Source organism: Nomascus leucogenys, chromosome 9 (assembly GCF_006542625.1).
Source record: "Nomascus leucogenys isolate Asia chromosome 9, Asia_NLE_v1, whole genome shotgun sequence".
In the NCBI taxonomy this organism is placed as follows: Eukaryota; Metazoa; Chordata; class Mammalia; order Primates; family Hylobatidae; genus Nomascus; species Nomascus leucogenys.
Genome location: NC_044389.1, coordinates 6,503,771 through 6,528,083, shown reverse-complemented (window position 1 = coordinate 6,528,083; position 24,313 = coordinate 6,503,771). Strand labels below are relative to the sequence as shown.

At 34.3% G+C, this 24,313-nt stretch overlaps 1 protein-coding gene across 7 annotated transcripts in view; it reads left to right on the top strand.

The window, feature by feature from the left end:
* The window catches only part of PDS5B (PDS5 cohesin associated factor B), a 190,877-nt gene that overhangs the window by 150,155 nt on the left and 16,409 nt on the right, over positions 1 to 24,313 (top strand). For all 7 annotated transcript variants that reach the window (XM_012502078.2, XM_030818548.1, XM_030818550.1 and 4 more), the window contains exons 22-30: positions 3,571 to 3,639; positions 5,066 to 5,202; positions 8,446 to 8,569; positions 15,773 to 15,977; positions 18,255 to 18,369; positions 20,486 to 20,618; positions 20,933 to 21,052; positions 22,053 to 22,115; positions 23,015 to 23,160. In XM_012502078.2, the coding sequence (XP_012357532.1) occupies positions 3,571 to 3,639; positions 5,066 to 5,202; positions 8,446 to 8,569; positions 15,773 to 15,977; positions 18,255 to 18,369; positions 20,486 to 20,618; positions 20,933 to 21,052; positions 22,053 to 22,115; positions 23,015 to 23,160 (1,112 nt within the window). The remainder of the gene's footprint in view (positions 1 to 3,570; positions 3,640 to 5,065; positions 5,203 to 8,445; positions 8,570 to 15,772; positions 15,978 to 18,254; positions 18,370 to 20,485; positions 20,619 to 20,932; positions 21,053 to 22,052; positions 22,116 to 23,014; positions 23,161 to 24,313) is intronic.

Sequence of the window (24,313 nt, the reverse complement as noted above, 5' to 3'; positions counted from 1 at the left end):
TCTCAGTGCCAGACTCAAATCTTTGCTTTCCCTCCTCATTTGAAACTTTGCCCTGCAAATTCTCACTGCTTTGGTAGCTGTTCCCTTCAAACTGATTTTTTAAAAATATTTTGTTTAGCCTTTCCGTTTGTTTCGGTATGAAAATTGGTTCAAAACAACCTAGTCACATCTTGTCAGAAACAGAACTGCTCACCATTTTTAATCCATTAATTTGACTTGTTTTATTATATATTTGATATGTACAAAGGAATATATGTAACATTTGTATAACATGTTTCATAATACAATGAACACCTATGAACTCTTAGTTCCTTAGAGTTCTTAGAGTTTTATTACTCTTCAATCCTTTCTACTTCCTCCCTGTCCGTAATATCTACTCTCTTGAATCTTGGGTTAATCTGTAACAGCAACAGAATTTGCCACATACTTGTTTAGTTTTGCTTGTTCTTGAGGTTTCTAAGAATTATATCACACCCTGAATAGACTTGGAGGATTTGCTTTTATCACTCCACCGTTGTTTCTAAGAATTATCTTTGTTACTAAATCTAACTGTGGTTCATTCATTTGTTACTCTATAATTTCACTGTGGAAAATATCTCATAATTTATTTATTCTTCTAGTAGATTGTGGAATATTTCCATTTCTTTACTCTTTTGGACAGTGCTGCTATGAATGTTTCTATTGAAGCCCCCTGCTACATATGAGCAAGAATTTCTCTAGGTTTTATTCCTATGAGTGAAGTTGATGAATCACAGTATATAGACATACTTAACTTTTCACTTTTTTTAAATCATTTTTTGTAATGTTTGTTAAAACTTATTTTTCTATTAAGAAATCTGACAATAATGTTATACACTGTTGGTAGAAAATGTCTAACAGATACAGTATCTCATTATAGCTCATTATAGTCCCAATATGCATTTCTGTGGTTGCTAATTAAGTTTGTGTGTCTAGTCACCATTCATGTTGCCTACTCTCTGAAATTCCCTTTTGATGTATTTTACCTTTTATTCCCCTTGGTGTTTTTTTCCCATACGTAATCTTTACCTACATTAATCCTTTATCTGGTGTATGTTATAGTATCATCATGAAGTGTGTAAAACCTCATTTTTGTGTGTCTTTTCACTCCTTTATTGTGTCCTTTGATCCTGTCAACAAAAGTTATTCCTTTTTTTTTTTCTTTTTGAGATGGAGTCTCACTCTGTCACCCACGCTGGAGTGCAGTGGCGCCATCTTGGCTCACTACAACCTCCACTTCCCACATTGAAGCCATTCTCCTGCCTCAGCCTCCCGAGTAGCTGGGACTACAGGTGCCCACCACCATGTCCGCCTAGTTTTTGTATTTTTAGTAGCGATGGGGTTTCACCATATCGGCCAGGCTGGTCTCGAACTTCTGAACTCACGTGATCCACCCAGTTCAGCCTCCCAAAGTGCTGGGATTACAGGCGTGAGCCACTGCACGCCCGGCCTGAACAAAAGTTATTACTTTTAATGTAGCTGTATTTATCATTATTCTTTTGTAGTTAATACTTTTTACATCTTAAGAAATCTTTTCCTACTCTAATGTCATGAAAATAGCCTCCCATATGTTCTTGTAAAAGTTTGAAGGTTTTCTTTTTTTGCACACACAAAAATCAATCCATCTGGAATTGATTTACTTGTTTTTTTGTATGCTGTGATATAAGGATTTCGTTTTTGCTGCATGTTAGGGTTACCAAATTTCCCAGCACTGTTTATTAAATATCTTACCATCTCCTGGTAATCTGCAGTGCTACCACTCATGTCTCCTATAGAGCCTCTGTTCTTTTCCACTGATTTGTTTGCCCATCCGCAAGATGTTTTTCCTTAACATTTTATAGTTTTCTCTAAAAAGAAAAATTTTAAATTTCTCTCACACAACTTATGTTAGGCACTAAATAAAGTTTTTAAGATGATGTTTTATGTTTATGATTGATAAGGTGAATTATTTGGTAGTTCTGATTTTATATCCATCTTTCTTGCTAAATTCTAATTATGTCAATTATAAAGAATACCAGCTTTGATTATTTTCTAATCCTTGCATACTTTATTTCTGTATATTTACTTCCATTTTAGGTATTTATCCTTTTTCATCCTAACTTACCAGTTTTTGAAAGAGATATATGCACATCTTCTGCTGTGATGAAGTTTTCAATCTTCTGATTTTAATCATGTTTGTTCTGCTTTATTTTGATGTTATTCTGCTAGTTGCGTAAATGTTCATGAATTTTGTATTTTATTTGGTGTTGCAAGGTAAAATATATCAGTATCCCATTTAAGTCCATATCCTCTTCAGTGCTTTTCATCTTGACTGGTATATTTTTCCATCCCATAATTTTCAGATTTCATATGTCGTTTGTTTTTGTTGTATCTTTTGTGGCTTTATTATTTATAAATCTACCTGATAGTCTCTGTTGTTTCTGATAGTATCTGATAGTTTCTTATTTATGTAAGGTTTTTGTTTTCATTTATCTTTGTATTTGTAATAGTTTATACTAATTTAGTTTTTTCTTGTGAATTAAATATTTTAGTGTTATCTGAGTAATTCTTTCAACATGGATTGTAATTTGGAAGCTTTCTGTCTTGAATTCTAGTGTTCATTCTTCAATACTGTTTTTTGGATATTAGAATTCTGTGTTTCAAGTCACTTGAAAATTCAGAGCATTGTTTTTTTGGCATCTGGTCTTGCAGCTGAGAAATCTGAAGTTAATCTTTTATTCCTTTTTGGTAGTTTCTCTATGGAGCTTTTGGGATCTTGACATCCTTAGTTAGAAATTTCATCACAAGGTGCCTAATGTGATTCCTTTTTCATTATTTTTACTTCATACCTTGAAGGCACTTCTCAATGGAAGAAATGAGTCCTAAACTGTGTGTGAATCTGTAGCTCTTTGTGTTTGAGGGAGTTTGCCTTTTTAGGTGTTGGGGCTACCTGTTTTGTTGCCAGAGGGTTACCTGAGGTGGTATTCAATTCCTGTTCTTTGACCTGAGGGTAAAAATGGGATCTCAAGTGTTCCAAGATTGGTTCAGCTCTTTTGCCATCTTATTTTAATTTCCTGGTTACTACTGTAAACACCTACCTACTAGTACTTGCACATGATCACCTCAGGATTAGTTTGCGGTTGTGCTGTAAACAGAAACAAAACCCCTCCAGCTCAAGATTTTTTTGTTTTTAATACCTTTCCTCTTGTTTAAGAGCTACACCTTTTGGCTCCATTTTTTTTTAAGTCCTAGTTCTTGAATTGAATAATTGAATCTCAAAAGGGGCTAAATAAGGGAGTGATGTGTAAGAAGTTAGAGTTAGTCCCACCACAGACCTAGAAAGAACCAGTTGTGATGGATCTGTAAGTGCTGTACATAGGTGCTAGTGAAGGTATGCCTTTCAACCTTTTTTTTTTTTTTTAAGTAAATAGGGTTAGATGAAGTACTTTAGTCATATATAACAAATGTCACTGCAGAAGGTACAGATTTCATTCATTTTCTAAGTGCTAATTGAAAAGGAGAATTCATATTTATATTTTAAAGTCCTTTTTTTTTTTTTCCGTTTATTTTTAGCTTCCAGGGAAAAAGACAACTAAACTTTGGGTTCCAGATGAAGAAGTATCTCCTGAGACAATGGTCAAAGTGAGTAATATGCATAGATCTATTGATTTTAATATAGTCACCACGTTGTAATATTTGAGGTATTAAAATCTCTATTTCTATTGCAAAGATATTAAAATCACTCAAGTATTTATATTTATTGTATGATGTCTCATGTGCTGTGAGACTATAGGGTAATAATGAGAAAGCTGGGATTTTGTGGACAGCTGCACATAATCTAATTTGAGGAGAAAAGAAGATTTGAAAGCTGCTTCCCTGATGGCAAAAGGCAGTGCTAGTTTTTATGGACTTTACTCTCTTCTGTAAAGATGATAATTCAGATTTCAAGCCTGTTCATCTTTTCCATGGGATTTAATAAAACTTTTTATTTTTAAAAAATTCAGCCTATAATTTATTGAATTAGGAGTTTTGTAAGATTGCTCATCATTGGTATAGACTCTTGATTTATTAAAACCATCTATGGCCTGTAGTGTGACCTCATGTCAATCCACTACCAAGATATGAAGGCCAAGAATAAATACATTAAATATTATTTTCTAGCTGTAATTTCTTATAAACCCTTTCAGTCTATGTGTGTGTGTGTGTGTGTGTGTGTGTATTTGTTTATAGTTCGTATTACGAACTACCTTTTCACATTGTTCTAGCTTGAGGTTATGATACTAGTTTTGCAGACTTGTGCAATAGCCCCACCTTTACATCAGTGAATGATGCTTGATACTTTGAGTCTCAGTATAAACCTGTTTTTCTCGGCATTGGTCTCAAGCTGCAGTTTTTGTATACTTGAAAGCAGCACCGGGCTAGAAGGTAGGCCACTTACCAACTTACCATTTGGTAGGCATACTTACCAACTGGCCAGGAAAGAGATCTTCAGTCTTTGCCATGAGCCAGACACTATCGAAGACCCTCTTGGCATCTGAGCCTTAGCTCTGTAAAAAGCTGAGCTAATATGTGAAAGATAATTTGTACATCATTTTAAAAAGAGGTAATATGTACTTCTTCGAAAGAATTCTTGGAAACATTAAAGGAGGTAATGGGTGTAAAAATACTTTAAATACTTCATAATCATAAAATGTAGAACAAATATGAGTGGTATCATTTTTTAGGCAGAAAAGATTAAATGTAATTTGTAGTTGGGAACTTAACTTTTCTGATTAGAGAGGTTAAGCATGATTTTACTGTATGTTCTACAAGATCAAATACATGTTGGGGAAACATTTTAAAACAGCAAAGAACAAGCTAGTCTTTAGTCAAATCATTCTTTTGCCATTTTCTTGGAGGTTTGAAACATCTTTAATTTAAAACATTCAAGATTATCTTCATATATACAGAAAGGAATTTTTTCCTTAAAAAGCATCCATTAAATACATTTTATTTTTTAAAAAAAGTTGATACAGGAATTCTTTCAAAATGTACCAATGTTTTATTTGTCGACTTGTCTCTTAAATAGATTCAGGCTATTAAAATGATGGTTCGATGGCTACTTGGAATGAAAAATAATCACAGTAAATCAGGAACTTCTACCTTAAGATTGCTAACAACAATATTGCATAGTGATGGAGACTTGACAGAACAGGGGAAAATTAGGTATGCAATTACTATTTCACAGTTCTTTGGATTGCATAATATTTCAGCTCTTACAACTGTTGAATAGCGCTGTTTCTTTTTTTTTTTTAATTAGAATTGCTTTGTACATGTGCATATATTTTTATTGGAATGTGCTTTTGTACAGTGGTTATTTTACAGTGGCGGTCACATGTCTGGTGCAGGGTACTGTTACACATTGTAAATATTTTAAACAATAGATTCTTACATTTTAGAATATCTTGTATCAAAGTGTGAGTGTACCAGTCAATAACTAGTGTTTTACATTCTTGTTAAATATATAAGGGGAAACAACAGACTGGGTGAAAGGCAACTTATTGAATCTATTTCCAGAAGTATAAATAAATGCATACTTTAAAAATGTACTTGAAGTAAATTACTGAAAATGAGCGTACTTTTTTGTTTTTTGTTATTTTATTTTCTTTGAAAGGTGTAGTAAGTAGAGTGTAGTGATTGAAAACTACTGGACTCTGGAGCCTGGATTCAAATTCTGGTTCCACCACTTACTAGTCAGGTGAACTTCAGTAAGTTGCTTTAACTTCTTGGTCCCTCAGTTTCCTTACCCACAAAGTAGAGGTAATAATTATGTGTACCTGGCTCATCTAGCTGTTATGATATAACTAAGTAAGTTAGTATACCTAAGGCATTTAAAACACTACTTAGCACATAATAATTAGAAGCATTGATGATAATGGTGGTTATTATGTCAGTGTTAGTTAAAATTTAAGGTTTGTCCTCTGTGTAAACCAAGTGCCATTTGGTGCCCCTCCTTGATAATACAAAATAGGACAATAGCTCTGTGCTCCTTAATATATCTAAAGACTTTAATAAGAAAACATACAAAGATGACTGCCAGCTGCCTTCTGCCTTTCCATCTTGTATGTTTTGCTTATACTGTATTCTCCTTGTATGTTTTGCTTATACTGTATTCTTTGCATAGAATGTTAACAGAGGCACATCCTTCTCAAACAGAACATATAAAAAAAAAGTTGGTAAACTATTCATTCTGTATCTGTTTACTTTCTTTTATTCTAATTAATTATTCTATTCTGTTTTCATGTCTCTATTCCCATAATTTATATATGCCAATGTTTAGGACTTACAAATAATAAGTATGTTTTGATTTAAAATTTTTACTGAATTTGAAATAATTTTGTATTGATCAGCTCAGCCTGGTAAAGAAATTTTCCTCAGTGTTAATACATTTGGCCTTATAAATCAATTTATTAATTATATTATTTTATACTTCTTATTTGGCCAATTATATTCAGCTATATAAACTTTTATCAGAGAGGCAAAATACTTTGGTGGCTTACAACATTCAGGCAGATTGAAGACACACTACACAGGTTCAAATTGAGGTTCCACCATTCATCAGCTGCTTTTATTTATCAGCAAGTTATTTAACTTCCACATGTCTTAGATTCTTCATCTGTAAAATGAGGATAACAATAGTATCTCCTTATAGAGTTTATGTAAGGATTATATGTATTAAAATATGTAATGTAATTGGAATAACACCCAGTATATAATGTCACTTAAGCTGTGTTTTGTGGAACCCATATGACATTCAGGATATTTAGGGGCAGCCTAGAGTTGGAATAAGAAGTATTTCTGGTAGAGACATAACAGGTAGAGTCTTGGGAGTTGGTAGGTGGGGGTCTTTGTCCTTTCCTTAAGTAGGAAGCTTGCATTCCTATTTAAGCAAAAGTGACTTTTTGTGTTTACACCTTAAACTTCTATGTAAGATTTGGTTTCAAGAAAAGTTTCCTCTGCTTAATAAAGCTAAAAACAACAAAACAAAAAAAGTTCACGAGGTTAAATAGAAACCTCTGGTCCAGATGGGAAATTTTAAGAACAGATACACAGGAAGCATCTGTTATCCATATCTGTGAGGTAAACATCCAACAGTTGGTTTGTACTTTTTGCACTAAGAACTATGATTTACTGATTAATAGCTACTTGGAATACTGTTGTTGATGAGATGAGACACGCCTTTGAGACAAGGTCCTACAACTTTAGAAACTTACTAATGTTGGCTAGCATCCAGTCAATATTTTTACATGGCCAACTAGATTATTAAGTCTTGGAAAACTAAGACTGTGTCTTTTATTTTAAATACCCCACAGTGCTATATGTACACAATAGACATAGATTTGTTGCATGGATGTTGAATAACAATCTTTTACTATAGAGCTACAAAGGGAGTTCTGTTTAAGGAGTTACGACTTCTCCCTCCTTATATTTGTTCAAGATCCCCTTTATTTCAGCTACTATATCACTATATTAGGAAGGATTGTTTAGATGTATTTACTGGTCTGGAATTCTATGAATTGTGCTTCATTTTAGCAGTTTTCTTTCCTTGAACTTAAAAAGAGCCTCTTGGTAATATTTGAAAAGTTGAATTCTAGCTAAGAATAGTAATGTTTTCCTCACCACACCGGCTTTCATTCTTCTTCTTTTGTGCTTAGCACAGTAGTTGTGTTTGATTTATTAGCAAGCTAGAACATATTTGGTGCCTCATCTATGCATAAATGTTTCTCCAACAAAATCCATAGTAGACATAAAACCTAACAAGTAAACATACAGACAGATTTCTTCCACACTTGACTAAGACCTGTTTTATTTAGAATGAGGGAATTAAATGACTTGAGTGACACTAGCATTGACTTATGTTTAAAAGAAGAATTTTTTAGTATTAGACAACATCCTCCAAAGTTAAATGAGCATAATATGGTGTTCAGTATCACTAAATTATGTTCTGTCTTAGCCTGCTCAGACTGCTGTAATAAAATACCAGGCTTATAAACAACAGAAATTTATATCTCACAGTTCTGGAGGCTGGAAAATCCAAGATCAGGGTGCCAGCATGGTTGGGTTCTGGTGAGGGCCCTCTCCGGGGTTGCAGACTGCTGGACTTCTTGCTGTGTCCTCAAATGGCAGAAGTGGTAAACAAGCCCTCTCAGGCCACTGTTTAAAGGCACTAATCCCATTCATGAGGGTTTCCCACAATGACCTAATCACCTCCCCAAAGGCTCCACCTCCTAATATTATATCCTAGGTACTTGCATTTCAACATAGGAATTTTGGGGGACACAAACATTCAGATCACAGCATTTTTTTTTAAACTTTTTTGTGCCAGAATTTTTAATAAAATTAGATGTACAGAAGATTTTGTACAAACATTTTAAATGCTAATCTATATTCATTCTACTCATTTTTCAGTAAACCAGATATGTCACGTCTGAGACTTGCTGCTGGGAGTGCTATTGTGAAGCTGGCACAAGAACCCTGTTACCATGAAATCATCACATTAGAACAATATCAGCTATGCGCATTAGCTATCAACGTAAGGAAATGGCTGTGTACAACTACTTTTTGAAGGTCTTTGACTTTTAGGAAGGAAAAAAATCCACTGTGATACATAGATTAAAATCTTGAATGTGTATGATTTGTTTGTTTCTGAAAAATTTATGCATGAGAAATATTTCAGAGTTCTGAAACTGTCATTTGAGTTTTGGGTTGCTAACATAGTACAGTTGATCTTCTTATTTGTAATAGTTTTGTTCTATAATGTTATCACAGGCATTCAATTAGCAGATACTGAACAGTTGCTCTTAGGAGAACTCACAGAATAGATTCCTTCAAGCCCCTGGCCACAACATTTTCATCATCCTGTTAATATACAACCTTGTTTTATGTATGTTTCTGTTTAAAGACTATTTATTATATAGAGTTGTCTCATTAACACTGAACTCACAGCCAACAGCACTGTAACTCATACCTGAACAAAGCTTATCTAGCACACACATTTTCTCTGTAAGGAATATCAGAGCCTTCTTGTGCTTTGAAACACCAGACAGTACTTCATCATGAAATAACAAAAACATCAACCACAAAACTGTGAAAAATGTGGCACTGAATAGACTTCAAAAAGGACACTGTTTACGTATGAAAGCTGAAACAAGAAGGCACAGTGTTGCCTTCTTTGACATTAGCTGGGAATGTGCACATCTGGCTACTTACATTTTTTGCTGCTTTGTGTATTTACTTTGCAAATGACCCAAAAATTGCTTCAAGTATTAATTTTGGTGTTACAAATAAAATTTAATGAGTATGCAAATTCCTAAATATAGAATCCGCAAATCAGGAAGACTGACTGTATGTATTCAGTTCCTGAAAGGAAAACAACAGTATCGAAATGTATGCTTTTATAAAGACATGACATATAACTAATTTCAGGTTAGAAGCATTCCTTATTACTCAGTGAGTTAAGTTTTCAGATTATAAGCAGTGAAACTTTCAGATTCCTATTCCAGTTTTATGGATTTCTTGTTAGAATAACTTTATATTTGGTCTGTACCACTTTAGAAGTCTTTAGCATCATTGAGAAAAGTAAAAAGGACTTTCACATTAGTAAATAAAATAGTTTCAGTATGAGTTTTTCATTAATAATTTCGTTATTTTACACTTAGTTTTTCTGTTCTTTTCCAAGTAGTCTTAAGAATTTACTTCAGTGATCATTGCAATTCTTCCTCCCCACCCTTTATTCTAGTACATATTTTTAAATTGCCACTTATGTGTAACTCTGTAGACATAGTCATCTATTTTTAAATTGTAATCATTTTTGTCAAATGATTTGTCAAGACTGGTACTTCAGTCTTTTAAAAACAGCTATTTCAGCCAGGTGCGGTGGCTCACGCCAGGAGAATCGCTTGAACTCAGGAGGCAGAGGTTGCAGTGAGCCAAGGTCGTGCCATTGCACTCCAGCCTGGGCAACAGAGCGAGACTCCATCTCAAAAAAAAAAAAAAAAAAAAAAAAAAAAAGAATTTTGGGGATCCCATAACTTCCTTGGTTTAGTTTCCCCACTTAATTTTTGGAGATAATCTTATAAGAAACTGAAAATTGTTTAAAAAGCATCTATTACATTTCTTAGAAGAAACCAACATAAGTAATTATTTTATTAAGATGGTAAGACTTGCAGTCTGTTTATCAGGTTCTTGGTATGGTATTTCTTAGAGCATTTGCTGCTATCATTATTGAAGTGGAAATATTTAAAAAACACAAAGTATGGAAATACAAGAAATGGACTTTATTTGAAACTTACAGTATATAAGAAGTATGTGCCAGCCATTAGGTAAATGTCCACTATAAGTAAAAAGCATCCACGGTTACTGACTTCTGAGGACTTCCTTTTCTAGCAAATATTTGTTATACATTGCCACCTCAAGCACCAAATTCCCAAGGTGAAAGTTCAAATGGCCTAAACTTTAAGATAGCTTTGGAATTATCTTGACTATGGAACATGTGTCAGTGGTTAAAAATCAGTTACTAGCATCTTCTCACAACTTAGAAACATATCAAATTACCCTATTTTAAACAAAGCTTTTCTGTAATTCTGTTCTTCCTTTAAATCACATGCCCATCTCTTCTTTTTAAACCTCCAAACCTCAAGAAAGAATAATCTATCTTTGTCTCTCTTACTCTCTTATCCTGTCTTCTCTACTCATATTTTGTCATTTGCCTTTGTTGTTTTCCAAAAATGTTCTGTCGAAGTCCTCAAGTCCAGTGATACCGGGCTTCATTATATTTGACACAACTCATTGCTCCTTTATTCTTAAAACTGTCTTATTTCGTTTCTGTCCCTTGATTGTTGCTTTACTTATCTGATTACATTTTCTGGCTCTTCCTCTTTTTTTTTTTTTTTTTATGTATGTGTTTTATGAGGATCTGTCTAGGATCAACTTCCTCACTTACACAGTCTTCTTTGGCCGTCTCATCATCTATGTAAGTGACTATTACATCAGCAACGTTAAGTTTTTTTCAAGACTAAGGTCCTACTTCAAATGCTAAACAGAAATTTTATACTTTTATGTTCTGTGAATATAATATTGAGATTTATAATATTTCACAGATCTATTCTTTCTTGACATATAGAGCCTATATAAGTGTTAAATAAATCTGAATGGCATTTCTTATACATAAAAGCATCGTTTATATTTGACTCTTGGCTTGTCCTTGCACCTTGTTGCAAAGTACAGATAATTCTGTCCTTTGATATCCATTATATAATTTTTATTCATACTTTCTTGACCATTCTTATTGCTGTAATCATCATTAGCTCTCACCAAGACTGTTGGGAATCTTTTTTATTGTTGGTAAATTTCCCTAATTACAGTTACGATCATGTCGTTCCTCTGTTCCAAAAATATTTAGGGGGTTTGTACTTGTAAAAACAACTGCACATACAACCTGGTGTTTGAGCCCGTCTAATATTTTAACCCGAATCTACACTTAAAAATCTTGTTGAGCACACTCTCCTTTACTTAACCTCATTTCATGTAGCTGAACAGCTTTTTTTCTTTTATGTGCCTTGTACTTTGCTGCCTTTAATTTTCTCTTTACTCTCCCATTTCCACACATCCAGCCTAACCCTTTCTGTAAGTCAGTGCTCAGACACAACCTTCTTTACAAAACTCCCTCTGATTCTTTTAGCTGGAAGAAGTCTTTGATTTCCTATGGATTTTATCTGCTGTCCTCTGATACATACAAGACTATGCTTTGCGCTTTACTACATGTACTTTATTTCTTGAGTTGGGGCTCTTTAAATGCAGTATTGTATCTGGGAGGCTGCTGTTATGTATTTGAACAGAAAGTACATTTGGAGAAATTTAATAAAACAATATGAATTTTAACATAATTTAATAATTACTTAGATATTTTAGGACTTGGAATTCAGTTCATGAAAGATTTACTCTGTACTTCTGTGTGCTGTACATTGTTCTAAGTTCTGGAAATACAAAGATGAGTAAGTCATGGTTGTAGCCCAAAGAAGCTAACAATTTCTTAGGAGAACAGAAAATAGAGATGTATCAATAATACAGTGAGATACACAAACTAATTGAACTGTTTACATGGTATTAATGGTAGTTTTGAGATACTTTGTATTAGAAAAGGCTACTAAAAGTGAATTTACTTAAGCTGCAGACTAAAATTAATTTCATAGTCAGTAGTGAATAAAAGCTTTGATTGGAACTTTATCTGGGGGGGGCGGGGACCTTTGTAATATTAGACACCATCTGTTTTTTTCTTATGTTTAACCAATTATATCCAGTGTTTGCTTTTTTGAGGGTACATTTTTTTCAGACAAAATTGTATTACTCTATTCTTTACATCACATTTAACTTTTGTAATACCGGTCAAAAGGATAATCATCTTTGCAGAAAAATATTTGAAGACTTCCTCAGTTCCCAGTAGCGCTTTTTATACTTATTTATTCACATGATTCTCTTGAAGTACCTATGTGTGTGTCATCATTCCTGTCAATTTTCTCTTCTTCAGTTGTTATTTATGTTAGTGGAGTTGCCTATGATTTCCCAGTTCTCTAACATCACTTTGATACTTTTTGAAAACCTGCTACTTGTGTGATGATTCAAGGATTGACATTGCAATTAATTTGTCTTGTATTGTTGCATCCTGAATGATTAGTCAGAGAGGGACAAAAACTTGGACTTGATTGGGATTTTAATTAATGGCCTGTTCATTTGTGAATACGCTTGTGATATGTGGATTTTTACTTACCCACTTTGTAATTGGGTATTTTCATAATAATTCTATAACAGAGACTCCTCTCCTCTGTGGGACTGATACTGAGGGCAGGGTGAGTTAATGTTAACTTTGTTTCATGGAATATGAGGGTAGATAACTGTTTCTATGAAAACTAGACTGCTTCTTCCCCTTCCCTCCCCACAGCTAATTTTTTTCCCCCCAAGATGGAGTCTTGCTCTGTCACCCAGGCTGGAGTGCAATGGTGCGATCTCAGCTCACTGTAACCTCTGCCTCCCGGGTTCAAGCAATTCTCCTGCCTCAGCCTCCCAAGTAGCTGGGATTACAGGTGCCTGCCACCACACCTGGCTAATTTTTGTATTTTCAGTAGAGACAGGGCTTTACCATCTTGGCCAGGCTGCTCTCGAACTCCTGACCTCAGGTGATCCACTTGCCTTGGCCTCCCAAAGTGTTGGAATTACAGGCATGAGCCACTGCGCCCGGCCTCTGTGTGTGTGTGTGTGTGTGTGTGTGTGTGTGTGTGTGTGTGGTGTGTGTTTTAAACTTTAGGTTCAGGGGTACATGTGCAGGTTTGTTAGATAGGTAAATTGTTTGTCACAGGGGGTGGTGTACAGATTATTTCATCACCCAGGTGATAATTATAGTACCCAAAAGGTAGTTTTCCATCTTCACCCTCCTCCTACCCTCCACCCTCAAGAAGGCTTTGGTGTCTGTTGTGTTTTCTTCTTTGTGTTCACGTGTACTCAATGTTTAGCTCCCACTTACAAGTGAGAACAGCAGTATTTGGTTTTCTGTTCCTTTATTCATTAAAGATAATGGCCTCCAGCTCCATACATATTGCTGCAAAAAGCACATGTAGTATTCCATGGTGTATCTGTATCACATTTTCTTTATCCAGTGTACTGTTGATGGACATTTAGATTGATTGTGTGTCTTTACTGTTGTGAATAGTGCTGCAGTGAACATATACATACATACATGTGCCTTCATGGTAGACATGATTTATAATCCTTTGGGTATATACCCAGTAATGGGATTGCTATGTCAAATGGTAGTCCTGTTTTCAGTTCTTTGAGAAATCACCAACCTGCTTTCCGCAATGGCTAAACTAATTTACATTCTCACTAGCATTGTATTAGTGCTCCCCTTTCTCCACAGTCTCACCAGCATCTATTATTTTTTGGCTTTCTAATAATGGCCATTCTGACTGGTATGAGATGGTGTCTCGTGGTTTTGATTTGCATTTCACTAATGATTAACGACGTTGAACATTTTTTCATATGCTTGTTGGCTGTGTGTATATCTTCTTTTGAAAAGTGTCTGTTTATGTCCTTTGCCCACTTTTTAACGGAGTTGTTTGGTTTTTGTTTGTTAATTTATTTAAGTTTCTTATAGATTCTGGATATTAGACTTTTGTTGGATGCATAGTTTGCAAAAATTTTCTCTCATTCTGTAATTTGTCTGTTTACTCTGTTGATGGTTTGTTTCTTTTGCTGTGCAGAAGCTCTTTAGACTACTTCTCTAAAAGTAGATGTTTGGTATTTTGATAAACTGAAATTTAAATGAAATGAAAGATTATAAAATAAGGATTTAAAGATAAGGATGAGATGTTATGACCAAGATTTTTTGGGAAGATAAACTAAGTGATCATTCTAGATGAAGAAATTGTTACAATAGTAAAAAACACACCATACCTTATTTAATTGGTGGAGTGTAAGTTGTAATCATGAAGGTCTTTGTAGGCCGTGTAGAAAAGTTTGAACTTTTCCCTGTGCAGTAGTCTGCCCTATCTGTGGTTTTGCTTTTCCACAGTAAGATATTTTAAGAACAAGGGAGACCACATTCACATAACATTTATTATAGTATATTGTTATACTTGTTCTATCTTATTATTAGTTATTGTTAATTTCTTGCTGTGCCTAATTTATAAATTAAACTTTATTATAGGTATCTATATATAGAAAAACGCATAATATATATAGCATTTGGTACTATCCTCAGTTTCAGGCATCCACTGTGGGTCTTGGAATGTATCCTCTACCTCCACTGATAAGGGGGAACTAGTGTCGTTCAGAAAAACTTCTGATCATCTATGTGCCAGGTTTTGTGTTAGGCTTAGAGAGGTAAAAACATAATTCTTTTCTTCAAGGAACAAGTACTGATGGGTAAGACAGACATTTAAACCAATCATTTTAATACTTTATACTAAATGCTATGCTGGAGATAAGTACAGAATGCTAAGATCACAGAGGTGGGTGCTGGATACAGATTACACACTGCTTTCTGTCTGATATATAAGCTGTCTTTAAGGATAAGTAGGAGTTAGCTAGGAGACTAGGGGTCGGTAGTTTAGGAGAGGGGAGTAGTATGAGTTAAGCAGGCACACGGGTAATAATCAGCCTGGTTTAAGTATAGAAGTCAAAATAATTTGGTGTTTCTGAAATGGATTAGTAATCCTTACCTTCAGAGTTGTGCTTTTTATTTCTTTATTAAGAGACAGGGTCTTGCTATGTCTGCCTTAGCCTCCCGAGTAGTTGGGACTACAGGTGTGTACCACTATGCCCAGCTAGAGTTGTACATTTTAATATGAAGAGTTTTTTTCAGTGATAGAACGAAAATGTATAAATTGGACAGTTTTATCTTGCCCAGTAAATGAAAAAGATATATATGAGATGGTGTTTAAACCTTAATTTTTCTATGTTATTTAAGTTAGGGCAGATTTATATTTACTAGTTTTTTTCTGTTTTAAAAGTATGTTTGTTTTCTAACACATCTAACTGGTACTTATTAGGGCCCAGATGAATATTGCAGCTTTGAAATGAACTTTAGTCACAACATGTCACTCTTTTGAGCAGTGAAGCAATTATTGTAGATAGACTTGCTACTGTTTACTCTTTTCTTTACTTAAAATAGAAAATTTTATATCTGAAGTTGTTACTCTTTGCTGCCATTTGAATAATATCTGGAATAATTGTGTCTTTACAGGATGAATGCTATCAAGTAAGACAAGTGTTTGCCCAGAAACTTCACAAAGGCCTTTCCCGTTTACGGCTTCCACTTGAGTATATGGCAATCTGTGCCCTTTGTGCAAAAGATCCTGTAAAGGAGAGAAGAGCTCATGCTAGGCAATGTTTGGTGAAAAATATAAATGTAAGGCGGGAGTATCTGAAGCAGCATGCAGCTGTTAGTGGTAAGCATATAAGAAAATAAAAAGGATACTTTTTCAGCCTGCTAGTTTCAGTTTTATAGAATACAACATGATATATGATATTACTGTTATTTATTATTTGTAATTGACACTCATTATTACCATTTTTCGATAACTGCTTTTCATTTAATATAACGGTCATTTAAAAAATGCATGGTACTTAAATATCAACCTATATCTCTTTATGTAAAGGACTAAATTGCCAAGGAAAATAAACCATGACATTGGAGGTACTTTTAACAGAATAGGAAAATTTGTACGTTTATATAGATTGTCTGAGCATTATCTTATTTTAGTTGAAAAAAAGTACAGGTCTTTGATCTTTGTTGTTCTCACCTGTAGCTGACATTAATATCAGGTGTTTGCGTGCCTACTTTTCATCTGCTCACTTTACCCCATTGAGGTTAGTTGGTGTGCCTCTTGACTTCTATGATCTAACGAACAGCATTGAAATCCATCCATTTATCTCAGTCAGAAATCAGAGGCATTATTCATACCGTTTTTCCCTCGTCTCATCCGTCACCAAATTCTGTTAATTCTTTCTCCAAATGTCTTGAACATTTATCTTCTACTCTTCTACCTTGCTGTATTTTCACTTGGATTCTTGTATACATTGCCTCCCTGTTGTCATTGTTCCCGTGCCTCTGACCCACTGCCTGCTGTATCACATTGCTATCAAAATTATCCTTCTGAAACAGATTAGATCACATCAGTCCCTTGCTTGAAATTTCTGTTGATTCTCTGTTGCTTGTGGGATAAAGTTGAAACACCTTATAGCCCTTTATAGTTTGCTCTCAGCCTGAGTTTCAAGCTTGCTTTCTGCTCCCTATTATGAAATCTGTGTTTCATTTACTTTCGATTACTTGAAATTTGTGTAACAGTCTTTTTTCTCTGTTGTCAACTCCATCTGGAAATTGCCTCCCGTTTCCAGACAAACAAACAATGAACAAAACCAAGGAACATGGTTGACACCTTTTGAGTGCTTTAAAATACAGTTTTGGGGTTACCACATCACTGTGACCCTCTTTCTTTTTCTTCCTTCCGCTGGAAAATGTGAGGGTTCTGCAGTCACATCCCACCTCTGCCGTTGACTGGTCGTGTTTTGTCAGATTACTTAATCATTTGTGCCCTAGTTTCCTTATTTGCAAAATTGGTATAATTATACTGATTGCCTGTGGTTGTTGTGAGAATTTGAAAAATTACATACAGTGCCTGGCATAATGTATGGTCCAAAGAAGTGCTCAGTATGTGTTAGCCATTCTTACTTTGGTGCACCTTTCACATTGAAGTGTAGCTTCTGTCTCTGATTATGCTTTAATGTGAGCTCTTTACCTAGTCTTACTCATCTTTATATTTTTAGATTCTAATATAGGCCTGGAACATAGTAAACACTCAATAAATATTTGATAGAATTTAATTTTAATTTCACCAGATTTTGAACCGTGTTACCTTTTTCTTTCTACATCGGCCTTGAAATGAATGATGTTAAACACAAACTGTTCTCTGTAGATGTAGCAATAGAAATAAAGAAAATTTGATGCTTTATTGACACATATACATGAGGTTAAAACATCCAATTTATATTTTTATTTGAAAAATAGGAAAAATAAATGGAAATTGTCCAGAATATGAGTCCCAGTCTATGTGTACCCTTTATTAAACCAAATAGGATTACCATTCTGACCTCTCTAACAGAATATGCTTATCTCAGCCAACATACAAAAATAATTGCATTTAAACTAAACAGCTGTTTCTTTATTTAAAATGCCCTAGAAACTCTTAAGTCTGTTCCTTTATTCCGTTCTTCTGTTACAAGTAGTATCAACCTCTTGTTGTTCCATACTGACTCTGAAAAATACTAGATGTTACTTATTTTGCTCAGCAGCTTAGAAGAGAGTGTTAAACATAGGGTCACTTCTAATAGGAAAAATAGATGTTTTTTCTCTCACTCTTGAATATAGTTTGTTTGGGTCACTTTTTCCTTATGTATTTTAAAACTGAAATATTTGTTTTTGTAGCCTCAGCCCATGGTGTATTTAGTAGACCATTTCAATATTGAACATGGTAGATGAATGAATAGACTGTTTATCATGTACCTCAACACAGGGTATTTCAATATATTTTTCTTCAAGTCATTGTGGTGAACTGTTGGGATGCAGAAAATATAGTACGAAAGAGTGTAAGATTTGGTTTTCTAACCTGGATATTTTTGTTTTGTTTTTTTCTTTTTCTTTTTTTTTTTTTTTTTTTCTTTTTCAGAAAAATTATTGTCTCTTCTACCAGAGTATGTTGTTCCATATACAATTCACCTTTTGGCACATGACCCAGATTATGTCAAAGTACAGGATATTGAACAACTTAAAGATGTTAAAGAGTAAGACTTTTTCCATCCCATTTTCATATTTTCTGAAAGTTATTTTTTCTCCTTAATGCTGATAATTGGATCTCAATTATAATTAGTTTATTGATGTATTTCATTTCTTAGGCGTTTAAGGTTCTTTATTTGCTCTCTTGTCTTTCTTTTTCCATACCATCTCTTTATATTACATTTTTAATGTAGTTTCCCAAAACTTAATCATAATTATTATAGTTATGTTTCTTTACCAGTCTGGTGTTCCTTTTCTTTTGAAGTAATTCATTAAAATTTCCATTCCATTTCTTATCTTTTCCTTCTCCCTTCTGAAACTGTGTAGATTTTCATATGAGGTCAATTAATAATCTCGCTTTTACTCATGTAGTAAGCACATTTTTCTTTGCAATAACTATCTTCCTCTGTAGAAAGAGAATGGCTTAATTTAACAATGGGCCAAATTCGTAACTGGGGAACTACTCCCACTTATTACTTAATTGGTGATTCTCCAACTAGAGTTTAAAATATTTGTAATTCTTTCAAAGATTATTGCTTAAAGACTGAAAACACTGTACATGCCTGGATGGGGAATAGAAATACAGTGATATTTAGAGAAATCTTTTTAAGACCAGCATAATTCTTTAAATAAGCTCGAGACCCTGGTCCTCGTTCAGTTACCATACAAGATTAGCATTGGGATTTTTAATCAGCTAATTTATGATGCCTTTAGTTTCCTATTATATTAAAATATTTCTTAATGTCTTAATTTATAGAAGTATTTTATAGTTAAATAATTTGAGAAGCCTCAGGAGAATAAAATCAAATTAATGATGAATTCTCATGGCAAAGGAAAAAATGCCATTTTTTTCCCACTGCAGTTTCCTTTTTTAAAGATGAGAAATTAGTTCGGCCAGGCCTGGTGGCTCATGCTTGTAATCTCAGCACTTTGGGAGGCTGAGGCGGGTGGATCACCTGAGGTCAGGAGGTCCCGAACAGCCTGGGCAACATGGTAAAACCCTGTCTCTACTAAAAATACAACAAAATTAGCCAGATGTGGTGGCACGTGCCTGTAGTCCCAGCTACTTGGGAGGCTGAGGCAGGAGAATTGCTTGAACCTGGGTGGTGGAGGTTGGCAGTAAGCCAAGATCGCGCCACTGCACTCCAGCCTGGGCAACAGAGTGAGACTCCGTCTCTATTTAAAAAAAAAAAAAAAATTAGTTCTATCAAAATTAGTTTTGTGTTAGAGTGATTAAAACTGTTGAAAACTTCTAGCCACTTCTTTCCGAGAACATTTTAAAAACAAATAAAACATCCTTTGGAATTTACTAGACACTTAACGGTTGTATTTCTAAGTAGCCCCAGTGTAGCCATGCGTAATCTCCATTCTATCAGGGAGCCATTTCAGAAGAACTTATCCTGTACCTGAGTTCCTAAAGGTTATTTCTTTTCTGTTCTAGAATAATACCTTGCTTCACATTTCTCTCCTTCTCCCATTACTTTTCTCCTCTGTGTATCAACTATAACTTTGTTCCTTTCTGTCTGTATAATACATAGGCAAAACACTTTTTATTTTTTATTGAATAGAGTTTTACATAATTAACTTTAAAACTGAGCTACTGAAGCTTTCTGTTAATTTTTCCCTTTTTAAGCAAAGACAATGCTTATAGTTGTCAATCGTGACTTTTTCTATTAATGAATATTCTTAACTGTTTATATTTAATAAGGCAGTTGTATTCTCTTGAAGAGTTCCCATCAGGACTGTAGTCACTCTTGAGTATCTGAGGCCTCACTTGATCTGTGGCCCCACTATTCCTTTGACAGTCTTTAACTCCCTGTCATAGCTGAGGGTTAAGATAACTTCATCCTTTCTACCATTTGTGTTTCCCCTTTAACCTGCCTCCTTGGAAATCTAGTGAGATTTTAAGAAGGGATCTTATAAGCTCATGTCTGCATTGTTGACCTGTTTTTATGTGTTTGTGTGACATATTCTTTTTCCCTGCTGGTTTGTAACTGTTTCTTTTTTTTTTTCTTCCTGGAGTTATACAATCTAGGTTCGTTATATTTATATTTAGAATTAGTGCATTTATATTTAACAAAGGATTTTTTTCTATATTTCTTTTTTACTTTTTTTTTTTTTTAGATGTCTTTGGTTTGTTCTGGAAATATTAATGGCTAAAAATGAAAATAACAGTCATGCATTTATCAGAAAGATGGTAGAAAATATTAAACAAACAAAAGATGCCCAAGGACCAGATGATGCAAAAATGAATGAAGTATGTAATTCTTTGTGAATAATTATGGTTCCATATTGATTTAAAAATTTAGGGGTAAGGTATGAAACTTCTGTAGTATTTATAGATGGCATCAAATGATTTTTTCTATTAGTAATTAGAATTACTAACGTAGAATTAGTAATTTTATTACAAGCAAATGAGCAAAACCAGTAGTGTAAGCTAAAATGCTTACACAGACTATTGCTTTCATTAGTTTACTATTCAGACTGGATTCGTGTTCTGAAATTATTCCCAGTTTACAGAGTTTAGATTGCCAGCTTAAGTATCTGTTTTTTAAAAATATACTATTGCAGAAACTGTACACCGTGTGTGATGTTGCCATGAATATCATCATGTCAAAGAGTACTACATACAGTTTGGAATCTCCTAAAGACCCAGTACTACCAGCTCGTTTCTTCACTCAACCTGACAAGGTAGTTACTTTACAATTTGTTTGTGTAAGTTGAAATAAAATGTATTCTCAGCACTGGGTTGTATGAAGATCAGGAAGGATCATGGAAAAATTGCTGTGAGTCTTAAGAATGTGATTTAAGATCAGAACCAGAATATGAGTCAAACTGGAGGACACACATAAGGTTCAGATATTAGGATGATCTGGTGTTTATGTTCAGTTTTAAGACAGTCTTAGAGCACAGGCAGAAATGTGATCAAAGCATGTGAATCTGTGAATTAATGGCCATTGTTCAAAATGGGAAGGAGAGTGCTGATAGAGATACAGTCTGAAGTTAAAAGCCATTCATTGGGATTTATAATTGGTATGAGGAAACAAGCAGAGAACAGACACTGGAACATGCCTAAGACCCTGGGAATACTACAAGAGTGTTACCAAACCATGCTCCAAAAAACTCGAGTGTGATATGAGATGTAAAAAGTGTTTCCCACAATCCCTCTTACTCCCTCATAATTTATTTATTTAATTTCTCATAATTTAGCTGAACATAGTGAGTAACAGAGTCTGGAAATAACCACTAACCTCTTTTTGCTTTTAAAGCAAAATGCCAGTTAAGACCTTACCAGTGTATAGAGATTTGGAACAGCCCTGTAGGATTGCTCAGTAGCTAAAAGGGCTGTCAACGCTGGTGTGAGCAGAGTAATAGGAGTATGTATATGTGATCTTTCATATACATATGGTATTATTAAAGAAGCATGTGTGTTATTAAAGAAGCATGTGTTTTCTGATGCAGTGTTAGAGCTCTAACATGTTAGAGCTCAAATATGTTTTGTTAATATTAGAGTTGGCATGAGGTTGGTTTAACCTTACTGCAGTAGTTAAAATCAGTGACTGAAATTTTGTGTTTCATATGATAATTTAGTTTAAATAAAAAAAACCGCTGTTTGCTTTGTTGGCTTTTGAACCACCTCGTAGATAGTGTTTTAATATTCACTGACAACTTCTTTTTCTCTTGGTTGTAGAATTTCAGTAACACCAAAAATTATCTGCCTCCTGAAATGAAATCATTTTTCACTCCTGGAAAAGTATGTTTTGAGAATCATTTTAATTTTTATGTGGTAGCTTATTTTAGCGTGATTATTGGCAAAATTGTGTTATTTTGTATTTCTTCAAAAATTTATATTCTCAAGCTAGAAAATATAAGTATTAAGTATCTTCCATTTACTAGTAAGAAATAATTATATTTACTAGATATACACAAGCTGAAATACACAAACTTACTTTTTAGCTTGTAAGAAAGTCCTAGGAGACCTGATTCTTAGACTTCTTAGGTTAATATCAATATAAAAAAAAAATCTTAAAAAGCATTTTTTTTTTTTTTTTTGAGACGGAGTCTCACTCTGTCGCCCAGGCTGGAGTGCAGTGGCACAATCTCAGCTCTCTGCAAGCTCCTCCTCCTGGGTTCAAGCCATTCTCCTGCCTCAGCATCCCGAGTAGCTGGGACTACAGATGCCTGCCACCATGCCCGGCTAATTTTTTGTATTTTTAGTAGAGACAGGGTTTCACCGTGTTAGCCAGGATGGTCTTGATCTCCTGACCTCGTGATCCATCCACCTCGGCCTCCCAAAGTGCTGGGATTACAGGCGTGAGCCACCGCACCCAGCCAAAAAAGCATATTCTTATGTCTTTCCATGCAAGAGTCTAATTATCTATTTTCATTGTTGATTATTCATTTCATTTATTCTCACTTTTTATGTAAGCTGTTTTCTCCAAATAACTAAGAAATTCAACTGTTATGCTGTCTGTATAGTTTTTAATTTGTTCAAGTGATATTTAGTTTATACTTACTATTTTGCTTAAGGATAGACACATTTTTCATGATTTGTAAGTAAATACTTTGAGAGAGATGTTATTTATGGTTCTTTACATGTAACTTTCTTTTGGCTTTAACCAAATAAAAAGAGATGTGCATTTCTCATTTCAGCCTAAAACAACCAATGTTCTAGGAGCTGTTAACAAGCCACTTTCATCAGCAGGCAAACAATCTCAGACCAAATCATCACGAATGGAAACTGTAAGCAATGCAAGCAGCAGCTCAAATCCAAGCTCTCCTGGAAGAATAAAGGGAAGGTAAGTACAAAAGAAATGCCACAATTTTCATTTAAGGATTCTAGCAAGGCTATGAGATCTGAAATAATATAATCCAAAATGTTTCATGTCAGTAAATGGAAAGTAATGTATTACTTAATTTTTCCATTTAACATTGGTAGTCACAAGTTCATACTTATTTGCTTCCTCATTTTGGATGGGTGCTCCATCTTAGTCTTTCATTCTTTAGCTTGTTGGGGGTAATCTGCGTTATATACATAAACTAGTTTCCAACCTCAGTGTGTAGCAGTTGTAAAACTGATATATTATGGTGTATGATACAATGGAATACGTAGTCATTAAACATGATGAGGTCTGAGTTAGTGTGGAAGAGTTTCCACAATACAGTATTGAGTGAAAAAGGCAAAGTATATAAAACAGCATTATGGAATCTTTAAGTTTTGAAAGCAGATTTATGTTCACATTTGTTTTTATATGCATAGAAAGTTTTTTTTGAAGAATATACAAAATCTTAACAGTGTTTATGTTAACCTAGTATAGAAATGGAGGTTATTTTATACTTTCTGGTATCATTTGAATTTATTTGTATAGTACTATGTACATGTATAAACTTTTTTGTTTGTTTTAAAAGTGTGTTTTTGCTTTTTCGGTTTTTTAAAATTCAACTTTTATTTTAGATACAGAGGGTACATGTGCAGGTTTGTCACATGGGTATACTGCATCCAGGTAGTGAGTATAGTACCCAATAGGTAGTTTTTCAGCTCACATCCTCCTTTCTCCAGCTCCCCCAGGAGTCCGCATTGTCTGTTGTTTCCATGTGTATGCCCATGTGTGTTTGATGTTCCCTCCCATTTATAAGTGAGAACATGCAGTATTTGGTTTGCTATTCCTGTGTTAATTTGCTCAGGACTATGGCCTCCTTGCTGTGAAGTATATGATTTCATCCTTTTTATGGCTGCGTAGTATTCCATGGTATATATGAATTCCATTTTTTTAATCCAGTCCATTATTGATGGGTACCTAGGTTGATTCCATATCTTTGATATTGTGAGTAGTGCTGCATTAAACAGATGAGTGCATGTGCCTTTTTGGTGTAATGATCTATTTGCGTTTGGGTATATAACCAGTAATGGGATTGCTGGATCAAATGGTAGTTCTGTTTTAGGTTCTTTGA